Here is a 26,410-nt window from a genome sequence, read left to right on the forward strand (position 1 = left end):
TGACATAGAATAGAAAAGGATGCAAATGTCTTGAAATGCAATAATGATGAGCGCGCGCTGTAAAATGATCATGCGCTGCTCTGTTAAGTATAAATTACAATTTAAATTTAGAGCCATTGTAATAAAGCAACTCCAAAATGGCCCTAATATTCTCAATCGGTTAAAAATAGGGCGATTTTGATCATTAAATGTTTAGCATGCTATGCAAGTTTAGTTTCAGTTATATTAACGTCCCGCTTTAAAGCAACACTCGGGCTATTTTGGGACGGATCTCGTCATTTTGAACCGCGGTCGGTTGACGAGGACGACACTTGAGCTGACATCCTCCTCTCCAAACGTCCACACCACACCAGCATGCTATGCAAAAGCACCATGAAAAGCATCTCAGCTGGTTATCACTCAATATGCAAGGTGTTCCTGAATTCATGCGCCAAATTTTAAGGGTAGGTAAAATACATAAAAAGAAGCAATTTTTTTTATAGAAATATGGGGTCGGAAATGAAAAGTTTAGGCATAACAAGTAAGTGTAAGTAAGTACAAGAAAGGCAGAAAAATGTAGAGTCTATGAGATTTCAACTGACTCTGATGAGAACTTCAAAACTTTCAGTTACTGCTGCAACTGTTCATGAAATACCAGGTATCTTCTAAAGAGTATGCCAATCACTTGCTGGAGAATACCAGGCCTATATCGATGCTGGTGGTGGCACATTTGTGCACTCATTGTAATGTTATGTAAGTAAAGAGATTTCATTTCCTCAACATTTTTGTTTACTGCCAAAACTTTGCATTTCAGATGTCATACTGCTGTACAAAAAGTGCTTCTTTATACCTGTTTTACCTACGTTTGACCCATGTATTTAGAAACACCCTGTTTATATGGTCCATCTTATTTGAATGTCGCTCCTTCTCCATTAAACCCATAGATATCAATTTAATTTGCTTAAATGTACAATTTTCCATCATTGGATCATATTTGGAGTACGACTAATTAAAATGCGTTGTTACTCCCAGTAGACACAGTGTGTGTGTGTGTGTGTGTGTGTGTGCGCGCGCGCGCGCGCGCACTCAAAGCATCCCCCCCCCCAAAAAAAAAACCAAACATGACAGAAATATGTCTCAGAGGATTTTAGTTGCTACTCAAAATCTATACTATAACTGCAAGATTTAAATATGCCTAGTTTATTTCTATTAATGTTCCGTTTTTAAACAATGGGGGAGGGCTATTTTGGGGCGGGCAGCGTAGTTGGGGCGTTGCTTGGACTAGTGCCCTTCTCTCCGGGTTTCCACTCCGCGCTGGTGCACGTAGATGTGGGAGAGGGGAGGTTGGATTTGAGATGCGTCGAGTTTGCACGCAAAATTATTCTTTTAATGAACTAAGGTTTCAAGGCAGGAGCCTCCCAGTCCCCAGGCTGAGCTTTACCCCTATACCATTGCGGCCCCTTAAATAAGCATGAAAATAAACTAATATTTCTTTGCATTAAAAAACGAGTACATCAGGTATGCGAGTACATAATTTTTATGTTGCTGTAATTTTTTTATTTTTTATTTATTTTTTTTTTTTTTTTTTGCGATTATGAATAAATCTATAAAATTCTATCTCTTCAAAAATCTCAAGATTGTTTTTTGTTGCTATTGTTGGCAAGCTAGGAAAAAACAGCTTTTTATTCTTAAAATAAATGATAGATGACAAATTTCACATTTGAGTACTGCGAGAACATTTAACGAATTTATTCATTTTATATTAAAAGCAAAAAAATTACATCTTTCTATTTACACAAGACACAAAAAGTCATTCAAACGATCGTTTTCGGGCTGCAGACGATCATTCTAGGGGGAAAAAATGCGACATGCAGTAGGAAACCGTTCATGCGTTGCATGCACGTCAGGTAGGAGAAGTTATTAAGTCCAACAATTCCCCAGAAAATTTTCTCTCCGCCCCCGTCTTTCTTTGGCATGCAAAACACTTAATAGCTCCCGAATGTCTCCATGGTAACCCAAGCAGGATACTGGACAATCAGTTTTTGTTTGCCCGTACTTCAGAATATTTCTTTAAAACTACTTTCATTATTTTTATGTTTTCAATTGTTTTCAACTCGTCTCTTTAAGATTAAATTTAAAGACGAGTACATAATATTAAGCAAGTGAATTTAAAACTCGTCGCATTATTTATTATATTTATAGCGAAAATGAAAGGGTTCATTTTGTAATGTCTACGAATTTAGAACTTGAAACTGATACCATTATCCTCTCAGGTTAGAAAATAATTGTATGTTTCTCTTATTCAGTCGTGCAAGAGCTTTATATCTGAATTTGATTAGTTTATACTAAAACACAATGTGGGCAAAAGGTTCAATCTAAAAAATAAATACATTAAAAGCGCCTACGGTGAAACATTCCCATTTAAAAAATATCCTTAATATCATAGGGTATAATATTAATCATTTCTTATGATTATGTTTTTAGAATATGACCTTTTTATAATATTGATCCTTGCAATTTATTTATTTATTTGGAAAAGCATCAAATAAAAGACATTTCAATTAATCGTCTACAGCATGTCAAATGTGTCCTCAAAGATAAATAATTCTGTAATAATTAATAATTATTTTTAGATGAATATCAGCTTGAATTAAAATCGTGATATAATCTATTCATTCAGAATCATTTAAGCATATCTTTGAAATTTCATGATCTCAGCATTTATTGATAAATCATTTTGACTGGTTAAAATAAAAAATGAGTCATTTTGTAAAATAAATGAGAATGCTTTTTAAATAACACTACTCAACATTTTATGGTATCAAAACTGCAAGTAATCGTAAAATAATGCTGTGTAATATTTGTTGGTCAGCTACATTTTAACTCTTTGCACTCCTCAGGATGCAGACGAATGCATCCTTTTAATATTTGTTCTAAATTTTGAGCTAGAGGAAATTGCAAGAATGAGCCACAAAATCTACATTTCTAAAGCATTTAAAAATTGTAAAAACTTCGCCGTTCAGATTTTACATCTTTATTATGCATCTCATTAGCATTTAGAATACAATGATTAAAAAAAACGAACAAGATTCATCTGTAAAGCTTTAAATATTTCTATAACTGCATCATTTGAATGAATTTTTAAAAAAAAAGATATTTTTGGTCAACTGCATGTTTGCAATAGAAAATGACTTTTCGTCATTCTTTTCTGTCATCTCTGTTTACGACAACTGTATAAAATGCATTTTAAATAAAGAAAATCCATCCATAAAATAGGAAAGCTTTAAAACATAAATGATTCCATTCCTTGAAAGATTATGTAGTATATCTAATATATAATATTGAATGTTTGTTTGTTCGTATTTTATGTGCTGCCATACCGATCATCCGATTGCGATAAAACTTTGCCAACTTATTGCTTTGAGCTTAGAAAATCCACGTTTTTCACATGGCTAGTTGTTTGTTGGATGCTTATTTGTTCTTGCTGAAGACAGAAAAACAAAAAATATTGCCTATCCTAAAGTATACTTGAATAATAAAGTCAAAAAATAGAATGAATATTATTTATACTTCTACTTTATATGTCACTCAATATCAGTGAATGTATTCATTGTCGACAAGAAAATAAATATCATTCTTTCCACCATTCCTCATTAAATAAGATAGCTATTTGAAATTTCAAACGATATTTCCAAAATTATTTCTTCTGCGGCCGCAACGTGCCGGGTACCAACCAGTATATATATTTATTAGCATCTCAGTGAAAGAAGAGCACTATTTAACTAGCTCTATATTTTTTATCGCGCTGTTAATACTTGTGCATTTTAAGAAACCCTAGTTGGGATAATATAAAGAAAAACTTCACCTTTAGTTCTTCAGCAATGGGCAGGGTCTCCATTTCGGTCATCTCGTCCTCTTTCTTCGGCAAAGTCTCCGTATCTGCCCCCGCCGACCCACCAGAGTCCGACACCAGGGCGCCGCTCACACCCATGCTGCTCACTCAGCACTAAGGGCTCGCACAAACGTCTCGTCGCTTTATTTATAGGAAAGCACGAGCTTCCTGCGCGGAAGCCCTGCTTCGAATGAAGTGATCTCTCCGATCTCGTTTGAAGTGCTTCTTTGTTGCCATTCTTGTTTTCCTTCCGAAGGTCTCGTGACGACAACTAATGAAATGAACGCGCCCTCTTTCCCTCTGTTTCTTTGGCAGGACTTACGCTTCGATTCACAGATCCACGGTCTCTAGATTCGAACATCTATTAAAAAAAGTCAAGGTGACTAACTGTGCGGCTCATGAAATAACAATGATGAAAATTTGTGAAAGTAAATTGAATCATTTAAAGTGAATTCTTTTCTATTCAAAATGTTATAAATGCGTTACATTTCTGTTTAAACTAATGCAATGGTTCCCTTGAAACAAGTTTAACGAAAGCAGATCTTCAGTTCACTATAAATATCCGCTTAACATTTTCTGCATCCAAGTTAACTTTTCTATTAATGTAATGTTTATGTTAATGTCATCTAAGGTGCAGGGTCTATTCAATAAAAGCGCCATAATCCCGGTGAAAGCTTTAAAAGTAAAAATTAATAACAAAAACTATGATTCAAATTCCTGAAATATGAGGATTTTAAATAAATTAAAAATTCATGTAAAGCATGTTTACATGTAATAGGAATTTACAAGGATGGAACGGTGTTCTCCTTATGGCCGATTCGTAAATGTCTCGTATTTATAAAATCTAACTTCTTTTTTTTTAAATGAAAGAAAAAAGACATGAAGTAACTTTAAAATGAGTTTGTTTTAACACAGAATATATATGCTTCCTTGTATCTGTGCTCTAGAAAATTGTTGATATATTCACACTTTCTACATTCTCAAATACGGAATATAGAGGAAGAATTGTAATCGTTAAAAATTCGAACTCGCGATTTTTAAGAATCTCCTCGTTTCAGACCTCCCTGAGTTCAAAAAATACATTTTTGATATTATATCTGTTTGTCTCTGAACACGATAATTCAAAAACACTTTCAGCTAGACGGATGAAATTTGGTATATGGACTTACAACCGAATTTGTAGATTTTTATCAAATTTTGAACGAAATTCAACCACTGTAAATCTTTCTATCTGGTTATTCGTGCACAAGTGATCTTTTGAAAATGTTTGTTAACTAACCCAGACATATTTTTATCAATTATTATATGTCATAAGTACAATTTAAATGCTTTCCATGCATTTATTTTTCGTTTATAAGTGAACAAGTGAAAATTTGGTACAAAGGTTCAGCATCAAAAATTTAAATTCTCAAATTTTAATCGTTTGACTGCCTGATGGTCTGTACTTTTGCATGCATGTAAGCGCTATAACTCGTAAATGGAATGACTTAATTCAATGAAATTCAGTATGCTATGGTTATCGTGTAATTTTAAAACAGGATACTATTTTAACTAAATGTGAATTCAAAATTTCGAGATTCATTGACAGCTATCTCTGTGCAACTTCAAGACTTCGTTCATTTAACATATAGAATTCGGCACAATATATTTATTTACCTCGTAGTAACCACGATTTGAGAGCTTTATATATTCCTCCTTTTTTTTTAAAGGAATGTATGTTCTGTCTTTCAAAATAAGAGTTTTCCTCTTAATTAGTTCTTTTTTTTTTCTGAGAACTCATAAAAGCATTTCAGTATTATATACCAAGAGCGAATTTCAAATAAAATAATGTCTCTCTCCCTTTCATATTACTTTAAAATTTTTCAACGTTAGTTTCAGCTGAAGAAAGTTATATCCTGGTAAAATCTCTTTCTTCTCATATAAAGTGTACTAGTACATTTTTGAGTACTTCGATTTCATCATTTATTAAAACATAAATATTTATTTTTAAATTGCACAGTTTTTCCACATAAATTGGTTTGTGAAGCATAGCAACTATGGGGAGGGGGGGCGAATATGAGCAGGGTAACTTTAGACTTCACACTCTAAAAGTTTCCGGCCGCGGTGTCCTGGTGGTAAGGCCTCGGCTCGGAACAGTAAGGTTTCAGATTCGAGACCCGATTCCATCGAAGAACAGGTCGTGTAAGCGGGTCTGGTACACGTTAAATCCGTTTGGAAAAACATCCTCCCGCTGGTGTGGTCGGGAAGTTCGGAGAGAGGTGTGCCATTTCAGGTGTCGTGATGGTCATCTGATCATAGTTCAAAATTTCGAGGTTCGTCCTAAAATAGCCTTAGTGTTGCTTTAAAAATGGGACGTTAGTAAAACTAAACTAACTCTAAAACTTTCACTGATTCAGAGTTTGGGCATAACTACTACTAACTAGGCATTCCATAACTACTTCTAATTTTTTGTAAACGATTTGAACGATACTGTATTTAATTACCCAATAACTGGAGTATGATACCTAAAATTTACATTTATTTAAACTGGGCCTTTTCAAGAATGTAGACATACTTTATAGACTATTTAACAAAATTTAGAAATTTTTTTTACACTTACATCATTTTGTATTAATTATTGGAATAGGGACAATATTTAAAGTAGCACCAATTGAGTTTGGTTATATTAACGTCCCATTTGAAAGCAATACTAAGGCTACATTTTGGAATGGACCATGTAATTTTGAACCGCGGTTAGATGCTGAGGACAGTATCTGAGCTGGACTTCTTCTCCAAACTTCCGCAACACGCGGGCGAGAGGGCGTTGGCCCCCAACGATTTTAACCTGCACCATACTTGCTCACATGACGGTTTTTTGGCAGAATTGGGTCTCGAACCTGCAACCCTCCGGTTTAGAGGCCGAGACCTTACCACTTTGAGCTTGAAGCCCTAAATTCTGTCCATCTTGCAATTAATAAAATCTGACAATTTTTTAAAATCTTATCTCTAATAATAAAATTAATGTCTCCCAGCAGTTCACAAGAAAATCTAAAGTACCCAAATCGAACACGGATCTATTTCAGTGTGAGAGTATGGGCCACGATACAATTTTTTCGAAATTTTAAACGAATGAGATATTAAAGATTTCGTGATTATTCTTAATAGTTTTTCTTTATAAATTTTGAAAATTTATGTAATATGGGATTGATAACATGAATCACTGCGCAGGTTTGTTTGTTTGTTTGTCCTTTTCTTTTCTTTTTTCGAAATTTTGAATAAATGAGAAATAAAAGAATTTTAATAATCCTTAAAGGCTTTCTTTTAAAATTACTGAAAAAACTCTATCTCGAAAATAATTTTACCTCATCCTAAAATTTAAAAATGACCCTTCCCACTGACATTCGCCTTTGATAGTTGTATTTTTAAAAAAAGATCTCGATTTTAAATTAATTTGCAATGATTTCTGCTGTTTCTATAAGATTCAATTAATTTTTATGTTTTGTCAATAATTCAATCATAAGCTAAGGAAAAGAAAGCGCCAGTTTATTCAGGATGTTTGTAATACTTTCAAAGAAAATTTTTATTTTCATTTTAATCATGATAATATCCATGTGAAACAGATAATGATAAATAAGGGCAAATAATTCAAATCTAATGTGAAATCGGTAAATATCTCCCAATATATTTGAATTTCCAATACAATAATACGATTTGTTCTTCTGGTATTGTACAGTCGTCAAACAAACAAAAATATACCAATTTCATAACTCGAGTTTTTATAATCGCATTTTAACAAAACTGGTGTCGATGGAAATGACTCAAAGAACAGGTTTATTTCCATCGAATAATTGACTAACCGAATTAATTATATAATTATAATTTTGAAATTTCCTCCTTATGGAAAAATTAATGATATTAATTAATCGAGTTAATTAACATAATTAATTAATTTGTATTTTAAAATTTCTGCATTATGGAAAAGCCGAAATTTTTTCATAATTCGATCCGTTATACCTTTTATGTGTATATCAAATTTCGTACCAAATAAGCAATTATTCGCAGTAATTCTTTAGATATAACTAATTTTATTAGCTTAAAACTCTACTTGAAAAGAGCTAACCCACTGAAAACCGTATTTTGAGGCATCCACCTACGTTAAAAACCCATTTTTGACCAAAAATCGCATTGTGTGTGTGTGTGTGTGTGTGTGTGTGTGTGTGTGTGTGTGTGTGTGTGTGTGTGTGTGTGTGTGTGTGTGTGTTGTCTGAAAACCTATTATTTGAAATACTCAAACCCATTTTTATTTTATGATTATGATTACGATGATTAGAAATGAAATTAAAGACATTTTAATATACCTTAATGGCTGAAATGGTAATGTTTTTATTTAATTATTATTTTTATTTGGGTTATTTAATAATTATTGTCTTTTCCTATTTCATTTACTTTAACATATAATAGATATTATTTTAGGATACTATCAGCTTGAATTTTATTATTTTTATTAGCAGTGTCAAGAACTTAGGTAATTGTTAATCCTTAAAGAATCTTGATTTTCTACTGATGCTGTAATTTCTGATAATAAATGAGTGGAAAGAATTTAAATTGTACTTATTGCATACAATAATTGATGACAGTATGTCTGGGTTAGTTAACATACATTTTCAAGTTTAAAAAAAAAACGGAAAAAATATCAAAATCTGCTAATGTCAGCTACACAGCAGATCACAATTCATATTTATTAGAGTGAAGAAAAAGACAAAGAAAAAAAATTTCAAAAAAATGAATTGTTTTCAAGAAAGAGAAGGAATAAGATGCTAATTTAGGAAGTTTTGAAGAAAAATCCTCTTTTTATCTTACTGAAATTTAAAACCAAAGTCTTTGAACCCATTTTTCTCGAAATATGGTTTTTACAAAACTTTTCGTTTTTCAAACACAATTACTAAAATATTATTAAAAAATATCAGTCTGAAATTACTCAGACATTTAAATTTATAATACCGTCTTCTCTTTTGGATAACAGATGGCGATACCTGATTAGGTACGCATCCCATAGTGTACTGCGATTGTTATTAAAATGAGATGAGATGGTGTTCTGTGAGGTGCGCGTGTTAATGTCTTTTCTTATCTTTCTTGTTTTGTGTTTGTTTTGTGTGAAATGTGATCATTAAAGAAATGTTCCCGAAAACATACATTGTTGTCCTGTTGCTTCCACTGTATGGATCATTAAGATCTTCATTCCACCACAAGTGCAAAGACTAGCCATTGTAAAGTGAAACACCTTTTAAGCTTAAAAAAATATAATTAATAGAAAATTATGATTTTATATTAAAGCACTTGTAATTTGCAAGAAATGTGAATTAGTTAAAAATTTTTCCTTCATTTTCTAACCAATTAATGAATCATTACATATATTGATGGATATATCATTTCTTCATTTGATTTTGATTGAGAGTATTTAAAACAAGGACAAAAAGAATTCATAAGTTTTATCAAATATTTACAATAAATGATTAAATTATAAATAGTTTTTTACGGTATATTGAGTTCTTCCATGAATACCGTTTGAAAGCAGAATAATACTTCTTCAAATATCATTATTTAGAAAAGACCCCCATAGTTTGGATAATGTAAGTAAATCTCAACTTTTTAAATGCAAAATAAAGCATTTGTTTCATGGGTTTCTTTTTGTTTTCTAGTTTTAATTGGCATTTCGAAAGATTATCTTGATATGAATATTCATTTTTAAATACAAATATATATTTTTTATTAGAAATTTGAACATTTTCTACTTTTCAAAATATTTTAAAGCCTACTTCTATATTTGAGCCCATCCATTTCAGTGCCAATAAGAAATGTTTGTTGTGAATGAAATGCATTGATTCTAATGACATTAGATGAAAATTTGCATGACTGGTGACGCCGATTCCCGGAATGACATTTTCAGTCAATGAATTTATCAGATTACATTAAAAAGGAGAAATTTCCTTTTCAAGCGGAAGAGATTGTTAATCAAATAGAAATTCTTTCAGCTGATTATTTTTTTTTTTTTTGTTGTTGTTAATAATAAAAGTACTATACATTTGGGGTTTTTTTTTATTTTAATCAAATCAACAAAATAATGAAACGTTAGGATTTAAATGACAGAAATAAAGGTTAGTTTCTGGGAAAAAATTCAATTGACGTAGTATGGGTGAAAAAATTTCATACGAATAATATTGATGATGATGAAATATTTCATCACCGGAATTAGCCTTTTTTGTTGTTCTTGTTGTTGATGTTTGTTTTGTTTCCCTGGAAGTAACTTTCTCCTCCCCTTATATAAGTAGAATAGATCATAAAAGATAACATGGTAATCGCCAGATGATTTGACTCTGAAATTTAAGTGATGTTTCATATTTTAAATGAACGTGAAAACGCAAAAATGGAATAAAATAGAGGAATGAAAATTTGTTATGGTATCTCCATACCAAGAATGTGCTATTGCATTTTATTTTAGACAAATTCTAAATTAAAGAAGACATTATGTCTGACTATCCAAACAAGATATCTCAAACAAAAAGTTAGATAGATGAAATCTGGTTTAAGGTTTTATCATAAGATTTAAAGATCGGTGTCAATTTTTAAGTCCACTGCGCCTAACAGTTGATTGCCTCTTAATCAGTCTGCTCCTGTTATATTCAAACTCGACAGCTCATAAATGCAAAACGCTAGGTAAATGATATTCGGTATGTAGTTTTTTTTTTCATATACGTTATAATTCTGTTTCAAATCAGTTAATGTCCAAAAGGTGTGCTTGCTTTTCTACAAAGTATTGAATAAATACATCATTTGATTTCTTGAATCTTTCAAAGTAAAAGTAATCATCTGCAGTACAAACATAGCATATAAACAGCCGTAAAGAAAGTCAGATAAAGAAATAAATAAACATTTAAGAAAAAGATCAAGTGCCATACATTTGCATAGGAGCCTTTCATTCGAACTCGATTACAAAGAGTGAAACTAGAAAGAATCACGAGAAAACATGCAATAATAAGATTTTATCTGATATTAGCTTCTGCGGCAGCAACCCGGCGCCAAAATTATTTCTTCTGCTGCCACTGAAGAAATAATTTTGGAAATATCATTTGAAATTTGAAATAACTATCTTGTTTAATTAGAAATGACAGAAACAATGATATTTATGTTCTTGTCGACAATGAATACTTTCAGTGAAATGGAATGATATATAAAAGAGAAGTATAAATAATATTTATTCTTTTTTCTTAACTGTATTATTCAAGTATACTTAAGAGTAGATAATATTTCCCCCCGTCTTCAGCCAAAACAAATACATTTCTTAGCTGTCTGATTCGTGAGCATCCAACATACAACTGACCATGTGAAAAAAATGGATTTTCTAGGTTGAAAGAAATAAGTTGGTAATGTTTTATCGCCATCGGATGAATGGTATAGCAGCGCATAAAATACGAACAAACAAAAATTCATTTTTATATATTACATAAAATAATTGTACCATGCCGTAATCTTCGTGCAAGTGCAAGCAATAAGTTGATTAAGTTTTATCGCAATCGGATGAATGGTACGGCAGCGCATACACACACAAACAAAAATTATATATTAGACGAATTTTGAATATATTGTAGATTTTTTAAAATACTTGCGTGTTAAGGCTATTATCCTTTCAAAATTTTATTTTTGTTATCTTCATGCAATAATGACGTAATGAGACCAAATTTCGTTTTAATGATAGTGACAATTAAATTACTAATGCGAAGCATACTTTACCAAATGAACATGAATGGATAAATACCAACTTTTAAATCGCAAAAATATTAGATATAGTAAAAGCTGACGGCTGAATGAATCTCAGGAGAAACATATAAGGGAATACCTTAGAAAGAAGAGGAATTCTTATTGGCGTTATAAGAAGGGAAAATTGTCATAAAACCGGTTGGACCATAGGGTGTTTAGTGGACACCACATGTGCTGTCGGTATTCTTAATATCTAAATTGAAGCTATATAAAAATTTGGTTCAGTTCGAAGCATAGATTCTTATAGGTGCAACAGAAAAAGTGAGATAAATGTTATTCAATTTAGTCCTTATGAGGATACTTTGATCACTATTTAACTTAGATTCAATGATTAAAATTTCTTTGGATTACTCTATCTTAAGTTACATGCACAGTGTTCTAAATAAGTAATAAGACAAACTAGAAGCATATCCAAACTGAGAAGTTTATTTCAATTTCACCGTTATATTCAGATTCATTCCTTTGCAACTCCATACAAAGTTTACATCGATCATAGAAGTTGTTGAAAAAATGTTGGAAGCCCTGATTGTGTACCTTTTTCAGTCTGTCGGTCGCAGCACACTGCAAGCCTTCAGTGTTGCTAAAATGCTTCCCTTTTAAAGTAAATTTAATGTTTGGAAATAGGAAAATGTTGGTAGGTGGGACATGAGGAGAATAGGGTGGGTGTTCTAGCAAATAGATCTATTTTGATACTAAAAACTATTTCACTGGTAGTGTGCAATGAACCGATACGTTGTCATGCAGAAGAACCAAATTCTTACTTTGGAACAGCTATGTCCTAATGCGACGCATGCGAACAAAGAGACTTTACATCACTCCTAAGTTGTAGTGTCTGGTCACTGTTGTGCTCTCACGGAGAATTCCACAATGGATCACTCCAGAAGCAATGAAAAAAACAATTCCCAATGTCTTGATGCATGATTTCTGAAAATTGTTTCTGCTACGGCGGTGACTATGTTTCATGTTATTTTATACTCTGACGTTTTGTCCTTGGGTCGAATTGAAAACATCAATTTTTATCTGCAGTTTCAATTATTCGTTTCAACAGATTAGAATCTTCATCAACTGCAGTAATGAAACTGGCGCAACATGTAACTCGATGCAATGAATGAGGAGCAAACAGGGAACTAAAATGAACCTGTCCTTTTCTTCAAAGGATTCCCTTCCATTCTTAAAAGCTGAAAATCAGAGGAATACTTATGTACGACTTAGACAATCATTTCCATTTCTTTGTAAACTTCTGATGTTGTTTTTCCTTATTTGCTGTAAAATTTTAACACAGCTCTTTCATCCATGGGGCTACACTGGACCCGAGGCTACTGTACATGCACTGGCTTGAGTGAGTCATCGATATTATCGAAGTGCCTGTATATTCAGCACAATCTAGCTGTAAAATAGCAACCACATTTATAACATTTCTGGAAAGTGATCTTGGAAGCAAAATCGATTTCATTTTTCATTTTTACTCTATATATTTCAGGAAAAATGTAAAATAATATTTGAAGAGCAGGAAAGGCAGTAATTCCAAATAATGGAATATCTCAAATAAAAATAAATTAGCATTCTTTTTAATAACACATTTGAAAAAATGCTTTTTAACATGCAGAGCAAAAATTTGTTAACTATCGTTGATTTTCACTCATAAATAAAGCAGAGTTCACCATCCTTATTTGAACCTATGTGGCAAATGAAACTTAAGATATTTAAATTATAGTATTAATGTTTAAATTTTATTTAAAAATTCATAAACGAATTATTTACAAAATTATCCATTGATATTTAAATTTTGACAAAGAAAGGCTTACATTACTGTATTAATATATCGGGTGGGCAAAAAGTCCGTAAAAACTTAAAAAAATCATAAAACCGTAAAATTACGCAAAATAAAAAACGATTTGCAGATTTAGCATCAATAAGTCACGGAGTTTTTTTTAAGTAAGAAAAAAAAATTAATTCAAAAAACAGCTGATAGATGACGTTTCGTATGTAAATGAAAGAATAGACAGGCAAAACAAATGTTATCAAATGATTACTTATTGTAATATGTGTTCAAAATGTCCACCACCAGAAGTGATTACCCATTGCAGGCGTGTCACAAATCCAGCAACGACAGAATGCAGCATATCCGGCTATATACATGACATCTCCCGGCGGAATGAATCTTTCAATTCCGACAGATTGGATGGAGAGGATCGATACACCCGGGATTTTAAATTTCCCCATAGCCAAAGTCTGCTGGTGTCATATCTGATGACCGAGAAGGCCAAAGAAACTTGCAACGTCTACTAATGATTCTCTCTTACCTGAACGTCTGTATCAGGAATTCTTTGACTGGAATAGCAGTGTGACTTATTGCTTCATCTTGCATAAAAGTAACAGCAGAAAGCGCATCTTTTTCACTCAACATGGAACAACCTTTTCGGACAGTAACGTTAAATAACGCTGAGCATTTACTGTCACCGTTTTCCACCCATTTACCGGATACTGCATTTCAAAGAAAAAGTGTCCTGTGATGAAGGAATCTGTGAACCCACACCACAACTGTGACATTGGGGGAATGCAGTGGTTTCTCAGCGTACACTCGTGGATTTGACATCGCCATGGGGCGAAAAATGAGCTTCGTCTGTCCACAAGATGTTAAAAACCCAGGAAGGATCTTGTTTAATTTTGGAGAGAGCCAACCTCTCAAATGCTTCTCTCTCTACACTATCCGATGCTAAAAGTTCATGGCAAGACTATAAATTGTATGGATACTGATTAAGAGCTCAATGAAAAATGTTGCGTATCGAGAATGGTGGTAATCCCAAGCGCTGCCAGCTTCTCGTGCACTGCTAGTCCTTCCTGCTAATGCTTCCATCTCGGCTGCAACGCGCACCGAATGTCTCTGCATTAGACTTGGTCATCCGGACATTACACAATCTTCCAGATATCCAGTTTTCTGAATCGCTGAACAAGCTTTATGAGGCCTACCCCTGTTAAAGGTCCTTTCCCATTCTTCACATTTTTCTGAAGCCGGAATTTACGCAGTGCAACAGTCGCTGATTCCTGTTTCAGGTAAAACAGCTTCACCAACACAGCTTTATCTTTTCCACATAGCATCCTTGCTTACTTACATAGCATGCAACGGAGAACTGATTCTGCATCAAGAGAGTAAGTATTTATAATCGCCTGTTTCATTTGCTTATTTCCAACTATGTCGTTCATACCAGCGCCACCTATCGGCTGTTTTTTGAATTTTTTTAATACCTAAAAGAAATTCCGTGGCGTATCGATGCTAAATCTGCAAACCCTTTTTTTATTTTGCTCAATTTTATGGGTTTTATGAATTTTTAAAGCTTTTACGGACTTTGCCCACCCGGTATAACTGCATTGTTAAAAATCAATATTGCAGTTCAAATCATTATGAAATATCAGTATCAAATTTAATTTCAGTATCAAATTAAAAGCACAGTTCAAAAGCATAATTATGCTTTCTTCTAATAAGAAATTTTATTTAATATTCCATAACTTTTATACCAACTAATTGTATAATTTAAAATGGACGATTTTAAAAAGGGCATTAAAACTCATGCTTCATGATGAGAAAATCGATAAATCAAAACCAGCGGAAGTGGTCACCCAAAATCTTTTTCGTACATTCCCTAATAAAAGTGTAATACCAGTGAAAACCTTGAATGGCATTGTCCTAAAACAGTTATAAAATATTAAACTTTGGTGTGAATTTAACATTTTTACTAAATCTATCGTGTCAACCTTGGTGAAATGAGCGGAGGTTCATCGCTGGTATGCAGTTAATAGTACCCAAAAATCGAATTTGTGTTTTACTGAAATTCCAAATTGTATTCCCAACCGATTGAAACAAAATTTTAATACAAAACTACACTTGTAATCAGAAAATCCCATACCAAATTTGATATATTTAAGTCATTACGTTTTTGAATTTTCACGTTTACATGTTTCTGAAAGTATAGACCCACAGACGGTCCATCCCTTGTTGGATTTGGCTCAAACTTTGATAGGTGTCTAGATTTCAGATTTTAATTCTGTGTATCGAATTTCAACTATCCAGCTCTTTTCGGCTTGTAGTTATCTTGTTAAATTATATTCAAACTTCTGGACCGAAAAACTTCCTCTGAGCGGATTTTGCCCAAAATTTGATAGAAATCTATAAATCTGGTATTAAGACCATACACCAAATTTCAACCATCTAACTCAAAGCGTTTTGAGTTATCTTTGTCACAGACAGACAGAGAGACGGAGATCTTCCAAAAATGTGTTTTTTAAACTCAGGGAGGTCTAAAAAGTGGAAATTCGTCAAAATCTCGAATTTTTGATGATTACTTTATTTTCTCACTACTACGTATACGAGAAAGTAATTATATACAGGGACTCGACAAGCTTATGTGAGAAAAGATTACCGCTGGATCGTGGGAATTTAGCAGGATTCTTTTGGGTAAATATTTCAAAAACTATTACAAATACCCACAGCATATGAAGGATTCCGAGGTTTCAGTATCTCGATTTTGCTCTATTTTTAAATTTATTTAAGGTTTTACTATGTCAACCCAATTTAAAGATTTTACTATGTTAAGATTTATTTCTTTTTTCACAGTCGTGCTTAAAAATTTGAAATATATATATATATATATATATATATATATATATATATATATATATATATATATTATTTACCAACTTTGTACATCATTTAGTGTAATGCTGGCGTTATTATTAGAAGGCAATGAAGATTTCAGCAAAGAATTAAAAAAGAAAAAAAAAATCCGAAACTGAATTTGTAATTCGCGTTAAATCTTGTATGTTTACATGCTGCTTCAGAACCATTTTTTGGTACGTTAGAATGTTGCTATTCATTTTTCCCGTATCCATACATTGTTCGGAAGTTCTAAAAGCAGCTAGCTACAGGCAGAAGTTTAAAAGGAGTTCAGGATACGCGAAGGTTCAGGAGCTCAAGAAGCGATGCCGTAAACAAGACACAGCATCTTTACGAAGACATTTTGGTCACTTTGGAATTGCTGACAGAGAAAGATGAAAGCTTAAACATCAAAACATATGCAGGAACTTTGTTAGTTATGATACAGTCATTTTCCTTCTTTGTTTCTTGGGCATCTGACAGCCTGTGCTGTAAAAAGTGAACGATGTACAAAAATATTTACGAGCAAGAAGACCGTAAAATTACGTGCTCAGAAAATAAGCGCTTTGTAGATGGTATTTATAGAAAAACGAGAGAAATTGACTTCTGTAAAATATATGCGTGAAGACACACATATATTTTGAAAATTTAAAATTCCCTTGCCTCAAGATTGTTTTGCTAAAATATCAAGTCATTCTGACCAGTAGATTTAAGATTATCGATTTTTGATATAGTAACTTTAATTATAATCACCCTGAACATCGCAGTGCTAAGCCGAAGATAAATTTTCTTGTTCATCGTGTCTCCTTCAGTCTTGTGCACAGAATTTTCACAAACCCACCCGAAACATTAGGCAGAAATACGGCGAAAAAAACAAAACAAGATCAATAGATAATTCGAAAAGCCGTGGTAATTTGTAAGATATAAAAAATGATTATAAAACGGTATTACGAAAAAAAAATCTATATATTTAAAATAGTGAAAATCGATTCAAAAGTCGCCCAACCTCAACTACTATTCCTATTTCACCAATTTCAGTTTCACACGAAGCTCATGATCCGTAGATAAGTCATCAATGATCATATATCCCCATAATCCTATTTCGAAACATATCACAAATTAAAACTATAACGCAGTCCTGACGCTTAACAACCAAAACAGATTACGTCAGTTTTATTCGCCACTTTTCAAGCATATTTAATCAGTCAGTATGTTCCATGTTTATTGTTTAATTATGATTTAAAATCTTATTTTCCTTTATTGTGATAAAATGCAGTTGACCTAAGTTAGCTGATATGTCTAAACTACAACTATTATTACGGTGGAGGGGCAGCTGGTCGTAAAATGCGGCTAGTGACTATTCAGATAAAAATATAAAAAAATATATTTATCGGTCTTTGTTTATCCAATGCAATGGGTTAATTTTGAGTAATAATAATTTATATGAATCGTCAAATTCCAGTGCTATAGTGAAATTTTTATTTTCCGCTAAAATCAGAAATGCCAATATTGAGAGGTTTCTGTTTCTCTTCAAAAGTGGAATCGTTATTCAAACCGGATATTTCCGTTTATTAAAATATAAGAACATTGAAATTACTGAAAATAATATAGCAATAATGTGTTTTTTTTTTTAAATTAGTGGAAAATTTAGACATAGAATTAGGGGAATGTACAGCATAATAAACAGAAAGGTGTGGGAATTATATTATAGTATAAGTTATATGACTATCGAAACTAAAAATTATTTTGCTGGTGAAACCATTAAGATCAAGTTAAATGAAATATTTAATCGAAACTTTCAGCCATCAGTAATCCCTTAGGATCGGCTCGTCGTCATAGATAGCTAATAAATCAGAAAACCAAGTGCAATTCAAAATAAATTTATGTCCGTATTTGGTGGAACTATAAGTTTCATTTGGGGTGGGGTCTTTAATAAAAAAGACATAAATTTTATTTTGTACAACTTTAATTTTTTTAAAAAAAGTTTTTTAATGACATTCTTTCACTATTTTTTCAAAATAACATTTTTGCTTTTGAGGAATGAACAGCCTTATCATGATCTTTTTTTTTCCCCCTAACTTTGTCTAAATACCATTTGCAATATAGAATGCCTAAGTATTATATATAGAGCTAAGGGAAACAATAAAACAATTATCATATTTCATACTTTGTCTAGAAAAACCAGGCATTCTATAAAATGCTTATGTATTCTATAAGATGCCGGCGTTTCCTACATTGCCAATAGCATATATATAATATGTATGCGCTTGAAAATTATTTACCAAATATATTGAAATTTCTGCGAATACTTTAGTTATATTCATTTAAAAGTTTTATCCAGCGTTTTGAAGATTTATTTTTATATAATTTTATTCCAAATAATTTAGTTAAAAACCGTGTGTCAAAAACAAAAACAAAAAATGCAGGTAAATCATTTTTAAAATGCCTTCATATCTTCCCGAATATATGTGCTACTTTTACGAAAATTCATGCAAAGTATTCTGGACATCGAATAAAGTCAGCTTTCAAATCATCATCTTTCGGTGAAACGAGAAAAACTTTCCGCTTTTGCCAATTTGTAGATAGTCCCCTAAACGACGCCATGATCAAATCGTCACTGTTAAAAAACTTTAAACTATCCTGGTACTTTTGATCCTGCAGTATTATGAGAGTATGGTCACAGAACTAAGTGTAGTGTATTTTTAGGAACACATTTTTTGGTATTATGAATGAAAATTTGGTTACTTTTTCACGGTGAAATCATTTTCAAGAAACTTCAAACATCATTGAGTTTTTACAGCGCTCATTGGTTAAGAGAAAGCAGAAGAAAAAAAAGATGAACAGTAGATTTTGGATTTCAAACACATAGAATTATCTCTCTGCAAACTTAGAATATATAATTAATAATATGTCATTAAACTGGTACTTTGCAATTAATATTCAGCAAATTATTCAGCTGTAAAATTATTCAGAAATGTTTTAATGATCATTGCAATTACTGAATGCAAAGATTTAGATTTCAAAAAATTGAACATGAAAGTTGTTAATTTGTTTTTAATTTTTTTAATGCTTCATTTTTTTGTGCAAATAATTAATTCCGTTAATTTGGTATAACATAATCTACAAGGAAAAACATTTTTGAAGGGAAAAGTACAAAACCGAATAGTTTTGTCCAAAAATTAACAGTTTTTTTTTACTCCACTGATTACATAACCATCTAATTTTCTCTTGGGACTTTGAGATAGAATTTTCCGAGGCCCCATGAGATGTAAACATTTCTTTTACTTTAAAAAAATTAGCTGATTAACATTGATATTTTCTGTGTCATCTCTTTTCCAACTTTAACTTTCCTTGCCATTTGCGCTCATAAAACTTGGATAAGTTTCAGCTAGTGCATATCCGTATATCAGAAGAAAAAAATAACAGAAGATAGCCCTAGTAACAGTTTATTATAAGGATTAAAGAAGAATTAGAAGTTTCGATCCGAATATCATTCAGTTTGTTACAAGTTTTCGGAAATTCATATGGTTATATTCGTTCCTATATATTGCGAAATTCTGGCTTCTAAATTTCAGCCTATGATACAGCAGGAATTTCAATCCTCTTTTGAGGTCTAAATCCTCAGTGACATTGAAATTTCAATATATATATATAAAAAAAAATCACGGCAAAATCACAATCGTGTCTTATTCTTAAACTGTCTGTCATAGAAACTGGCATTCATATTTAGTGCATTAAAAAATTTCTTGAACATCGTTTATCCAAATATTAACATTAATTTTACAGAAAACACACAAAAGTTCTATAATTTCCCATATTTATTTATATTTTGTGATATAATTCTACAGTATTCTATCCTATAATCATGATTCTACAATAGTTGTTCAAGTTTAATCCAGCAGAAAGTTGTACACAGAACATATATGCATCGCAAGTATGAAAACCTCAGGGTTTGTTTTTTTATTTTTAAATAAAGTATTGGAAAATGAAAGCATTCATACATCAAAGTGCTTAATAAGCTCTTTCTTCAATGGCGAGGATGCTGTGCAGCTCTGAATTGTTGATAAATATCTGTTAATGTTGCGTTTATTTCTTCCAATCTTTGAAATGACGTCCTTATTAATGCATTAATAAGGACGTTAACAAAACATCATTGTTCTTGATTATGAGGCTGGTGTTCAGTTCTGAACCGTCTATAAAATTGTGAGATTATTGATTTAAATTCTTCTATTCTGTGAAATACCGTTCTTATTAAAGCAATAATTCCAGCATTTGGTCTGTCAACTGCTTCTTGTGGAGTCGAAACTGGATGCTCCATGGCAGTTTGCTGGAGATTTGGAATACTGTTATGTTCATGAGTAACGAAAGTAATTGGAATCAACGGGGGCGGTGGAGGCAGAAGATCCGCCATTAATACTGGAGAAGATGCACCATTAAGAGTTTCAAATTGGACTTGATTTGACAAATGCCTTCTGTTAGCTACAAAAAGAAAATGTAGAGATTAAAAATAGTTGATTTCTCTAAATAATTCAGATGTACTTCAGATAGCATTTAAAAAAAATGACTGATAAATATACTTCAAAAAAATTTTCTCATTGAACATCAATTATTTTTCTTAAAATTCAAATTCAAGCCTTGCAGAATAATCGGTAAGAAGGAATATCATAGAGATATATGATATAAAGCAATCTTTAAAAATGGTGAGGTTTATTTGACATAATACCTTAAAAGAAAAAAAGAGAATTCTACATGACGAAGAACAAATTAGTCCATAGTAAATTTTATCTGTGTCTACATATGTTTGGATTTTGAAACTGAAGTAAATGTTTTATTTCTAACTAGGTGGATATGGAAGTTTTGACAAGAATTATAGACTCAGATATCGCTCTCGTCATGTGATCACATATCAAAATTAAGATATCTATCCTTTTTCTTTTTTAATCCATTAATCTATTCACTAATAGAAGGAATTTCAATGACTTCCATAGACAGAAAATGTTTTCGTTACCTTCTTTGAATAATCCCTTTTTCGGTAGCTTTATCAAGATTTAATTTTAATTATCTAACATTATTAGGACATCAAAAATCATAGTAAATAATAATAAATGCAGAAACCCATGTAAAAAATATAGTGTTTGATACAAAATATCTCTTACTTTGTATACAGGATAGTTATAATTAAAGTGATTCTATTCAAAACCCTCTAAAGTCCAATCTGCCTATTGGATTTTGCTGAAAGTATATACGTTATATGGGCCATATAAAAAAAATAGTTCAAATTTTAACTCCCAGTGGGAATTGTGGCGCCTAAAGAAGGACAAAAAAAATCTGTCAGAATCATTAAAATTTATTAAATTACAGAATGTACCCAGCGTGTGTTCCAATGACATCAATTATGTGTTGAAAGAGCATTATAGTGTTTTTATGACAGCGTGAAGAAACCCTCGGGGGATTGCACCAACATTGCTTGTAATGCTCGCTTTCAACTCGTGTAAGGGCCGCGGTGGTCTGGTGGTAAGGTCTCGGCTTTGGAACCGGAGGGTTTCGGGTTCGAGACCCGAATCTACCAAAGAATTGTCGTGTAAGTGGATCTGGTGCACGCTAAATCCGCCCTGACCAAACGTCCACCCGCTCCTGTGGAGAGTCTCTTAAAATCTCATAATTATCTTCATCAAACCATTCTTCGGCATAGGCTATTTTCGCATTTCCTTTAAACGATGATATTCACGCAATGCAGCTAAGCTATTGCTGTCGCTTTGGTAGCCCAGTTTTACGAGTAAAACTCGATGTTTCTTCTATAAGGGCATAATTAACAATGACAAAGGCACGCAGAATGATTTTCGGGCTCTGACTGGAAGTCTCTTTATAGATTTCACTAATTTGTATAAGAAATTTTTTAAAAATTCCCTCTGGTGGTCAAAATTTGAACTATTTTTAATTGCAGAAATCTTTCCCCCATGGTCCATAACGTGCATACCAAGTTTCATCAAAATCCCATGGGAAGAGAGAGGTCTAGATATAGTCACTTTAATTATAATCATCCTGTATTTACAAAATATTTTCTTATGTCTATACATTTCCAATACAACTACTTTAACTAAGTTTAAATACGCAGTATATCCAGAAAATATTAGCCCCTTATACCTAGAAAATTATTTAACTCCCTAGTTAGATGACACAACCTATTTGGAGTATTCATTACTACTTTAATTCATTTGATACTTTACTTCATTTGACTACTTTAATTCATTTGATTTCATCATTTGATATTGCTTTCTACTTTCACTTGATTGCAGGTTAAATATTAAAAATTTAATATTTCGATGTGGCAGTCAGACCCTTCATTGTATGCGAAGAGGTTAAAAGTGGAATCTGCTGACTGCAACTTTACTCAGTCATGAATTTTCTTTCCAAATAAAGGAATTTTGAACAGAATCTTCAGTATACAAAATAAATCTTATAAAGAAAATTTTGAAAACATTTATTAAGCCTCGTATTTCTTTCCATGGGCGATACACAAAAAATGATAATTAATTTCAAAATTATATTTATTTTTTAACTCCATATTAACAGTCTATATATCCCCCATTTGATACATAATTTCTCATTACGGCATATATCAATACAAGGGATATATTCATAGGGAAGGAAACTTGTATCATTTTAATGCAATATAATTATCAATAAAAAGGAGATAAGAATCGATAAGCGCATTTTTTCAATAGTAGAGTAATAAGTAACATGCACTGCCTAAACACTCCAAAAGCATTTTTGAATAGGAAATAATTTTTAATTTCATTATAAAGAATTCACAAAATGATAATCAGTGTATTTTTTTCTATATCTTGATTGCAGAAAGTCAGAAATAACTTTAGTCCTGAAAAAAATATGCCAAAAGCACAAAAAAGGAGATAATACAGTATCATATTATTATTATTACTATCGATAAGTCTCCACAAAAGGTTATATTAGATTCTTCATTATTACTACAACGAGCATGAGAGCTCATTTTGGCATTCATTTACAATATTTTTACATTAAAAGTCATTGTCTGCTTTATATAAATGTATAAGGAATCAAAAATGAAAAAAATTCACAATCATCTCAGTATTAAAATTTGTTATTTCGTATTGAATTATTCTATTTCGTATTCAATTATTTCTACAAATAGAAAACTATTTGCATTCAAAGTTGTAATTTCCATTGTATAGATATATAAGGAACCGAGACCAAAATTAATTCACAATCATCTGTGTTTTAAAATTTATTTTCGTATTGAAATCTACTACGGATTTTCAGTTATTTTTACATTTCAAAATTATTTTACAACATACCAAAGTACTGATGAGGCGAGTCCGGGCCATGTTCGTCCTCTCGAGGCGGACAAGAGTGGAACGCTTGGTCGATTCTCTGATGTCTATTAGCTACAAAAAGAAAATGCAACAATTAAAGGTAATGCATTCCTATAAATAATTTCGATAAAATCAATAAATTTGACTTATAAATATATTTTTAAAAGAATTTAACATTGCATAACAATTATCTTTCTTAAAATTCAAATTCAAGCCTTTCAGAATACTCGGAAAGAAGAAATATCATAGAGGGTAAAGAAATCTTTAAAAAAAGTGACAAATACTATCTTCAAAGAAAAAAGAGAATTTTACGTGACAGAGTATAAATTAGGCCATAACAATATTTTTTTGTGTCTAAATATGTTGTGACTTTCAAATTAAAGCAAGTGTTTCATTTCTGACTTGTTCGATGTAGAAGATTCACCAGGAATTAGACTCAGTCATGTGACATCAATTCAAATATATTACAGCTATTATTTTTAATTATTAATCAATTAATCTGCTGCTAATCTCTTTTCAATTATTTCTGTCAATAGAAAACGATTTGCATTGAAAGTTATTATTTCCTTTGTATAGATGCATAAGGATGTTTCAAAATGTGTTATTTTCGTACCGAAAACGAAACTAATTCACAATCATCTGTGTTTTGAAATTTGCTATTTTCGTATTGAAATCTACTACGGAATTTCGGTTATTATTATATTTCACAGTTACTTTACAACATACCAACATGCTGATGAGGTGAGTCCGGGCTATTTTGGTCTTCTCGAGGGGGACAACAGTGGAACGCTTGGTCGATTCTCTGATGTCTATTAGCTACAAAAAGATAATGCAACAATTAAAGGTAATGTATTTCTATAAATAATTTGGACAAAATGACATGCTCAAAAATTTCACTTCAACAATTATCTTTCTTAAAATTAAAACTCAAGCCTTGCAGAATATTCGGAAAGAAGGAATATCACATAGGGTAAAGAAAAAAGTCACTTCTATTTCAAATACTATCTTTAAAAAAAAGAGAATTTTACGGGACAGAGAATAAAATAGTCCATAACAAACTTTATATGTATATAAATATGTTGTGACTTTCAAATTAAAGCAAATGTTTCATTTCTGACTTGTTGAATATGAAGATGCAACAAGAATTAGACTCAGTTATCGTTACCATCATGTAAAATCAATTCAAATTTATAACACCTATAATTTTCATTTGTTAATGCATTCATCTATTGTACTAATGTAAGGGTTTTTCAATCATGTCTATGAATAGAAAACGATATGCATTGAAAGTTATTATTTCCTTTGTATAGATGTATAAGGAACAAAAAACGATACTAATTCATAATCATCTATGTTTTAAAATTTGTTATTTTCGTACTGAAATCTACGACGGAATTTCAGTTATTATTACATTTTACAATTACTTTACGACATACCAAAGCACTGATGAGACGAACCCGAGTCATTGTTATCTTCTCTGGGGGGACAACAGTGGAACGCTTGGTCGATTCTCCGATGTCTATTAGCTACAAAAAGAAAATGCAGCAATTAAATGTAATCATTTCACTAAATAATTTTAATGAATAAATTTGACTTAAAAGTATATTTTGAAAAGAATTTATCATTGCACAACAATTATCTTTCTTAAAATTCATATTCAAGCCTTTCAGAATACTCGGAAAGAAGGAATATCATAGGGGTTAAAAAAATCATTAAAAAAAGTTACTTCTATTTCAAATACTATCTTAAAAGAAAAAAGAGAAATTTACGTGACAGAGAATAAATTCGGCCATAACAAATTTTATTTGTGTCTAAATATGTTGTGAGTTTCAAATTAAAGCAAATGTTTCATTTCTGACTTGTTGAATGTGGATGATTCAACAAGAATTAGACTCAGTCATGTGATATCAATTCAAATTTATTACACCTATCATATTCCATTGTAATCCATTAATCTGCTGTACTAATGGAAGGGTTATCAATTATTTCTACAAATACAAATATATTTGCATTCAAAGTTGTAATTTCCTTTGTATACATGTATAAGGAACCAAAAACGAAACTAATTCACAATCATCTGTTTTAAAATTTGATATTTTTGTATTGATATCTACTACGGAATTTCAGTTATTATTACATTTCACAATTATTTTACAACATACCAAAGTACTGATGAGGCGAGTCCGGGCCATGTTCGTCTTCTCGAGGCGGACAAGAGTGGAACGCTTGGTCGATTCTCTGATGTCTATTAGCTACAAAAAGAAAATGCAGCAATTAAATGTAATTCATTTCTCTAAATAATTCGGATAAAATGAATAAATTTGACTTATAAATATATTTTAAAAAGAATTGATCATTGCACAACAATTATTTTTCTTAAAATTATAATTCAAGCCTTTCAGAATATTCGAAAAGAAAGAATATCATAGAGGGTAAAGAAATCTTTAAAAAAAGTGATTTCTATTTCAAATATTTTCTTAAAAGAAAAAAGAGAATTTGACGTGACAGAGAATAAATTAGTCCATAACAAATTTTATTTGTGTCTAAATATGTTGTGACTTTAAATATGTTGTGACTTTCAAATTAAAGGAAGTGTCTCATTTCTGAATTTTTCGATATGGAAGATTCAACAGGAATTAGACTCAGTAATGTGACATCAATTCAAATTCATGACATCTATCATTTTCCATTGTTAATCCATTAACCTGCTGTTAAACTATTTTCAATTATTTCTGTAAATAG

The 26,410-nt window shown here is 31.5% G+C and overlaps 2 protein-coding genes across 16 annotated transcripts in view; both read right to left on the bottom strand.

Annotated features, from left to right (window-relative positions):
- LOC129958576 (ninjurin-1-like) overlaps positions 1-4,087 on the bottom strand; it is a 29,299-nt gene extending 25,212 nt beyond the window's left edge. Inside the window, exon 1 of the mRNA XM_056071146.1 lies at positions 3,845-4,087. Within this exon, the coding sequence (XP_055927121.1) occupies positions 3,845-3,970 (126 nt within the window). The 5' untranslated portion in view covers positions 3,971-4,087. The remainder of the gene's footprint in view (positions 1-3,844) is intronic.
- A 16,174-nt stretch (positions 4,088-20,261) lies between these two features.
- Positions 20,262-26,410, bottom strand: part of LOC129958288 (uncharacterized) — an 82,659-nt gene continuing 76,510 nt past the window's right edge. For 14 of the 15 annotated variants that reach the window (XM_056070654.1, XM_056070642.1, XM_056070645.1 and 11 more), the window contains 5 exons: positions 25,831-25,920; positions 25,105-25,194; positions 24,395-24,484; positions 23,651-23,740; positions 20,262-20,795 (listed from right to left, as the gene is read on the bottom strand). In XM_056070654.1, the coding sequence (XP_055926629.1) occupies positions 20,467-20,795; positions 23,651-23,740; positions 24,395-24,484; positions 25,105-25,194; positions 25,831-25,920 (689 nt within the window). In that variant the 3' untranslated portion in view covers positions 20,262-20,466. The remainder of the gene's footprint in view (positions 20,796-23,650; positions 23,741-24,394; positions 24,485-25,104; positions 25,195-25,830; positions 25,921-26,410) is intronic. The other variant, XM_056070656.1, reaches the window with a different exon arrangement.

Source organism: Argiope bruennichi, chromosome X1, assembly GCF_947563725.1.
Source record: "Argiope bruennichi chromosome X1, qqArgBrue1.1, whole genome shotgun sequence".
Lineage (NCBI taxonomy): Eukaryota > Metazoa > Arthropoda > Arachnida > Araneae > Araneidae > Argiope > Argiope bruennichi.